Source organism: Lampris incognitus, chromosome 10 (assembly GCF_029633865.1).
Source record: "Lampris incognitus isolate fLamInc1 chromosome 10, fLamInc1.hap2, whole genome shotgun sequence".
NCBI lineage: Eukaryota > Metazoa > Chordata > Actinopteri > Lampriformes > Lampridae > Lampris > Lampris incognitus.
The window spans coordinates 24,491,607-24,498,380 of record NC_079220.1 but is presented as its reverse complement, the minus strand read 5'-3'; the positions used below and the strand labels follow the sequence as shown (position 1 = coordinate 24,498,380).

Sequence of the window (6,774 nt, the reverse complement as noted above, 5' to 3'; positions counted from 1 at the left end):
AGAGTTATAGGGAGCAGAAACAGGCAGACTTTACCCTTGGGGCTCATGAGGTAAGGACACTTAAATCATCGCATGCATCGCCGTAGTCAACATATTATTATTATTTCTTTTTCTTCTTTATATCAGATCTATGCTTTAAAAACAAAATGAATAAATCATCTCCTCTTCACAAATATAAATGTATTTTATGTATCGTATATACAATTATGTTTTGCCACCAGAAACAACATCGTTGTTGAGGGAGAGAAAAAAGCATGTCAGTAAACTTTTGCTTATGGGTACAGACACTGCAAAGACAGCCATGATTGATTGACGTGCCCGACTTTCCTCTCTGGAGATGGAGTGGGACAACAGGAGTTGCTTATTTTTGTTGTGTTTTTCACTTTATTTTTATTTTTCTGAGAAGGCTGGTGGTATGGCTTCTGCTGGGCCATTCTGCTGCAGTCCACTAGTCCTGAGAGCTGCGGGACTCCTTGCCTCCCTCCAGCTCCCACTCAAAGTTCTGGCCGGTCATTTGGTAGAACATCATGTTAAAGGGTTTGTAGAACTTGTGCAGTCGGCGGATCACATCGGGGTCAATTCTAGGATGAGTTCTCCCTTTCGATTTGCCCAGGCATCTCGGGGTGCTGCTGTCCTCCGGCTTCTTCAGACACGGAAATCCTTTTGTTTTGTTAAAGTAAAAGTGTTTATCCGTGACAATCCGCTTGAGTCCCAGGAAGTCCTGCACTTTGGCCATCTCGCCCGCGGGGTCGACTATAAGCCTCTCCCCGCTGACGAAGTGCATCTGCGAGAGAGGGAAGTACTGCATCCAGCTCTCCAGGTGGAGCGCGTATATCCCTATGCGCAGGGCACTCCACGAGGCGTCGATGAGTCCCAGAGTCCGGTTCTTAAAAGCCAGCACCTCAAAGGTTGGGATCTCGGGTTTCTTGGACAGAGTCTGCGTGTAGTCTGAAATGGCTCTCGTGACGGGATTACGCACCACGATAATGAGCTTAATGTCCCTGGCCATGGAGTGGATGCGCTTCGGGGCGTGGTTGGTCACAAAGTAGCTGGGCGTCTTCTCCATGGTGATTTGACCCTCCAGGGTTGAAGGCATCAGGTCCCTGCCAACACACACAGACACAGAAAAGAAAAGAGAAAAGAAAGACAGTAAGGTATTATTACTCCACACCTATTGCAGCGCAAAACGCCATACCCACGGACACGGCTCAAGCAAATGCGTTACGTTTATTAAGCAGCAAATTATTTGGCATTACAAGTGAAAATAACCGTTATCATCACTGGACATTATGTTGCGAGGGGGGGGACATACAGCTAATTACACCCGTGGAGTAATGTGCGCGAGATAAAAGAAGAAAAGATGAAACGGCAGGCGAGCAAGCATGCTCAATGCTTAATTGACTCCATCTGTGTTACTCCAGGAGCTGTTTTGGAACTTTAATAATGAGTTCACTGCATATCATTAATACGGCGGTGCCCGTGGCTGTTGTTTTGCCTATGCATTTATTATGCGAGCCGGGGTTCCGCACGCTGTGCAGGAATCTGATTGCCTCGCTATTCGCACGCGCTTGCCCTAGCATTGTGCAAAGGTTTTACTCCCCCCACCCCCCCAATTCTCTTTCTCTTCCCATCTCTAAGTGCAGAGGATGCTCATCCGTGGAAGCTGGGGTGCATGTTCAGATTCAGCATCATCTTATTTGAAGATGCGATGAGACATTTATCTGAGGGATAACCGCCCCCCCGCCCCCCGACGTCACAAATATTATGTCCGCCCCTGTAGAAGTGTCGCGGAATGAGTCAATGGCGTTAGCGGCTCTAATTTGTGCACAGGGCGGAGAGCTGAGTTCGTCACAGTTCCTATGTTTTCCGTATTGATACGAAGGCCTAATGTCTGCCTCAAAGCGAATCCTTATCACACGCTTACATTGATGTCCCTACGCTTCCTGCTGCTCCTTCTTCTTAAGTCACTCGTCGCTAAATTGGTCTATTAAATCCTCGGTGAGATACGGCATCTATTTACTTACAACAAACACAATAACTCGCAGACATATCGTAAAGAGGGGACAGAGTCCAAGTGTGCCATCCCATGATGAAAGCAGCCCCTCCGTACAGTGGTGCCCGTATGTACGGCCGCATCAATCATTTGCATCTCGGCCATGTTCTAAATGAAGTGTTCTCCCACAAAGAATCCAATTTGCTCCGCAGAACACAGCAACAGCTATACTCATATATCGACTAGCCTCCCGCCCGCGGATTCTGGGCCTGCAGGTCTCACAAGTGGCCTGGTAATTGCATCTCAGTAACAGTATTGCATTCCTGATGGGTAATTTCCCCCTGGATTATGTGTGTCTCCCGACACTGGAGGACCGAGGTTACCTCTTGGTCTGTAATGGGATATTAAACATATCTACAGATAGCATGGTGACTGGAAGGAGTATTAGTTTTCATTATATTCCATCAATGTTCCACACTTCCTCTGTTGCCGTAATGAATGGCTAAAGATTTTTCCAACCTTTCAAGGTCTTCTTCTTTTTACTTTTTTCCCCCTTCTTTTTTTCTATCGTTTACACTCAACTGAAGTATTGTACAAAAGTGTCATCACCCTGTAAGGAAAGGAATAATTTAAGGGCCAAATCAAAAAAAAAAGATGGATGGATGGATGGATGGTTTTTAAAAGATATATCCATTTGACGAACAGAAAATAACATAACTGAAATGGATACAACATAAAATAGAAAATGATGAGGATAACGTGAGTATATTATATTATATATATATATATATATATATACATATATATATGTATATATATGTGTATATATGTGTATATATATGTATATATGTATATATATATATATGTATATTAGATATCAGAAGGACTCTGGATGAGGCAAACATAAGTGAATGTAACTGGGTAAATACAGAGGCCCACCCATACCAGTGAACAAGCATCTACACCCACCCAGATACCAGATGTTCAGACGTGTGTGAGTAGGGGGCGTCCGGGTAGCATAGCAGTCTATTCTGTTGCCTACCAACATGGGGATCGGCGGTTTGAATCCCCGTGTTACCTCCGGCTTGGTCGGGAGTCCCTACAGACACAATTGGCCGTGTCTGCGGGTGGGAAGCCGGATGTCCTGGTCGCTGCACTAGCGCCTCCTCTGGTTGGTCAGGGCGCCTGTTCGAGGGGGGGGGGCTGGGGGGAATAGCGTGATACTCCCACATGCTACATCCCCCTGGTGAAACTCCTCACTGTCAGGTGAAAAGAAGTGGCGGGCGACTCCACATGTATGGGAGGAGGCATGTGGTAGTCTGCAGCCCTCCCCGGATCGGCAGAGGGGGTGGAGCAGCGGCCGGGCGGCTTGCAAGAGTGGGGTAATTGGCCAAGTAGAATTGGGGAGAAAAAGGGGGAAAAGACACGTGTGACTACTTCCTCAGAACTAATAACAATAACTAATAATAATGATAATAATAATAATACTGAGCCGGTAATCACCTCCATGAAGCCCACGCGAGCACAGCTTCAGCACAGACCTACAGTGTGGACCGCAGCTTCTTGGTGGTTATCTGCTGTGCTTCCTTGGAGCGCAGCCAGTTGACAGGACTAAATGAACAACATCCAAGGTTACCTTTAGAAATGCCTGCACGTAATAAGCTCTTGTCCTTATCAGGCTCAGTGCCTCTCATTATGTTTAATTAAATAAATCCCCCCCAAAAAAGACAGAATGGGAATTGTGACCACCAGATACGTCCCAGTATGATTGAGGCTCCCATTTTGATTGGAAATCAGTCATGGATCATGTACATCTGAAATGTCAGTAGGACGGAGAGAGGCGGAACAGAAACTCGAAATGCTGATAAACAAGCTTCTTTCCTCGAGCATGGCGAATGACTCCCGTGGCCTTGCAGTCTTGTGGAACCAGAGTAAACAAGAGCAAACGGTTAACTTGCGCCCTTCTCCGCATCAGCTGTTCAGCCGGGCCCGGGTCATTCAGGTGGGTAGGTAAATAAAATGCACAGCGCTAAAGAGACCCCCGCTCACCATCTGCTGTTTACCTCCTCTGACCGCGAGCGCATCACGCGACATCTACTTCCTGTGTTGCAGCACTCACCCGGGACATTATTCAGAAGAGACGACTGGGGAAACACATGTGCTTAGCGCTCAGAAGCTATTTCAGCCGTGGTACAGGAGAAGATGTAACGGCCCTCGTCACCTGACGCATGTTAAATATGTTTGAGTCGTTGCTGAGTGATTTGTGTCGTGTGATTTGGTGGAGGAAAAAAATAAAACTCTACTCTGCTGCTAAACTCTAGATATAAGGACACTGCTCCTTTCAGACTGGCTGGTTAAGAACCTGACATTGGAAATGTACAAGGGCGCAAGTATTGAAGGAGTAATCATAAAAGAGGAGCTTCAGGTTTCCCAAAACTGCTTTATCACGGGGCAGTTTGGTCATTCATCATAAGTTGAAGAGGAAAGCTCTTTCCACACTAAAGCAAGGTGAAATTTAGATCTCAAAGAGGCCAATTTGACTGCTCACATTAATGCATCATTAAGATAGTGATGTATAGAAAAAGTGGAGTACAGTAAATGCTATATACACACACACACACACACACACACACACACACACACACACACACACACACACACACACACACACACATATATCCATATATCTGAACCGCTTATCCTGCTCTCAGGGTCGTGGGGATGCTGGAACCTATTCCAGCAGTCACTGGGCGGCAGGGGGGGAGACACCCTGGACAGGCCGCCAGGCCATCACTGGGCCCACACACACACACACACACACCCATTCATACCGAGGGACAGTTTAGTACGGCCAATTCACCTGACCTACATGTCTTTGGACTGTGGGAGGAAACCGGAGCCCCCGGAGGAAACCCACGCAGACATGGGGAGAACATGCAAACTCCACACAGAGGACAACCCGGGACGACCCACCAAGGTTGGACTACCCCAGGGCTTGAACCCAGGGCCTTGTTGCCGTGAGGCGATATATATATATATATATATATATATATATATATATATATATATATATAAAACTGATGATTGGTTATGGCATGAAACACGCTTGTACTGTCTCATAAAGAATTTACTTGACTACTACTACTACTTTCGGCTGCTCCCGTTAGGGGTCACCACAGAGGATCATCTGTTTCCATCTCTTCCTGTCCTCCTCATCTTCTTCCATCACACCAGCCACCTGCATGTCTTCCCTCACCACATCCATAAACCTCCTCTTTGGCCTTCCCCTTTTCCTCTTCCCTGGCAGCTCCATATTCAGCATCCTTCTCCCAATATACTCAGCATCTCTCCTCCACACATGTCCAAGCCATCTCAATGTTGCCTCTCTTGCTTTGTCTCCAAACCGTCCAACTTGAGCGGTCCCTCTAATATACTCATTCCTAATCCTGTCCTTCTTTGTCACTCCCAGGGAAAATCTTAGCATTTTCACCTCTGCCACCTCCAGTGCCACCTCCTGTCTTTTCATCAGTGCCACTGTCTCCAAACCATATAAAAATGGTTTGGAGACAGTGGTTCAAAGAATTTACTTGACTCACTGGATTATTTTGCTCCTTATTTGTTGAACACTTTCCCTACCACTGAGTGTTTCTTTTAACAGAGTTATATATATAGTATATGTGTGTGTGTGTGTATTGCAGCAGGAGGCAACCTTCAAAGAACAGCACAGTTCCTCCCCAGTGCTATAGGCTCCTGAATCCCATTTAAGAAGTGCTCTGGAACATGTCCAAGCATGTACCTCCATGTTTCATTATGTCCTGTCAAACCAACGGAAGGGGAATTATTTTGAGGCATGATGAGCCAAGGGATGGCGGCAATTTACATCCGACCGACCAATAGTGGCGAGCTGCTTCTTGGAGCATGGAGAGAGTTTCCGCGGAGCAGCTTAGTTGTTCCTCTGATAAATACTGGCAGAGAAATAAAAGATCTCTCCGATCGCTCATTGGGATTGATCATGGCTCCATTGCAGAATGTGAATGCATTGAACTTCCTCCACGTCAGGCCCAATGCAATCAGCTGCTCTGGATGTGCCCGTCCATGACAGACTTTTGGAAGCGAGGGATGAGGGACAGCCTGCCGCACCTTATTATGTTACCTTAATGATGTGTAGAGAAGAATGGGGGAAGTTTTCTGTCAATATCGGCTGCACCGCTGCTCTGTCTTGCCAGAGCCAGAGGAAGAGCTAAGCGATGTATTCAGTTGAAACACCCTTCACTTTTTCTTTTTTGGTTTTAATTTTTGTCCTTTTCAGCTCTGTTATCGTCTAATGTGTTTTTCTCAAGGGGGCCTTTTGAACTGAACCTTGTCATACTGATGAGATTATTAAAGCTAAGCCGAACAGCATATTCAGCAGTGTTTTGGACATTGTCACACTCATTGCATTGTGAGTGGCAGCTAAATGGCTCCTGCAACAGTTTCGCTTTTATTAAGGGAAAAAAAGTGCCTTTAAAGTATGGAGAGACGTTGGCAATGAAAATGCATTGAGGGGATGATTTCCAATCTGAACAAATGCTAATCGAGGGCACAAGCAGCTAGTTTTTTACAGCAAAATCCTCTCAGTTCCTCCAAAGAGCAAAGGATGCTGGTCAGTTTCGCAGTCCTACACCTAGCATGACAAGCTTGTGATTACAGTGGTCCAAACGGGACGAGGAAGTACCTTACTGAGAAGCAGACTAACGGAAGTCTAACCAGACTCCAACAAGCGGATGACTGCATGTGCGGCA

At 46.2% G+C, this 6,774-nt stretch overlaps 1 protein-coding gene across 1 annotated transcript in view; it reads right to left on the bottom strand.

Annotated features, from left to right (window-relative positions):
- Nucleotides 1–448: 448 nt before the first annotated feature.
- The window catches only part of hs3st4 (heparan sulfate (glucosamine) 3-O-sulfotransferase 4), a 164,595-nt gene continuing 158,269 nt past the window's right edge, over nt 449–6,774 (bottom strand). Inside the window, exon 2 of the mRNA XM_056288108.1 lies at nt 449–1,103. Coding sequence (XP_056144083.1) covers nt 449–1,103 — 655 coding nt within the window. The remainder of the gene's footprint in view (nt 1,104–6,774) is intronic.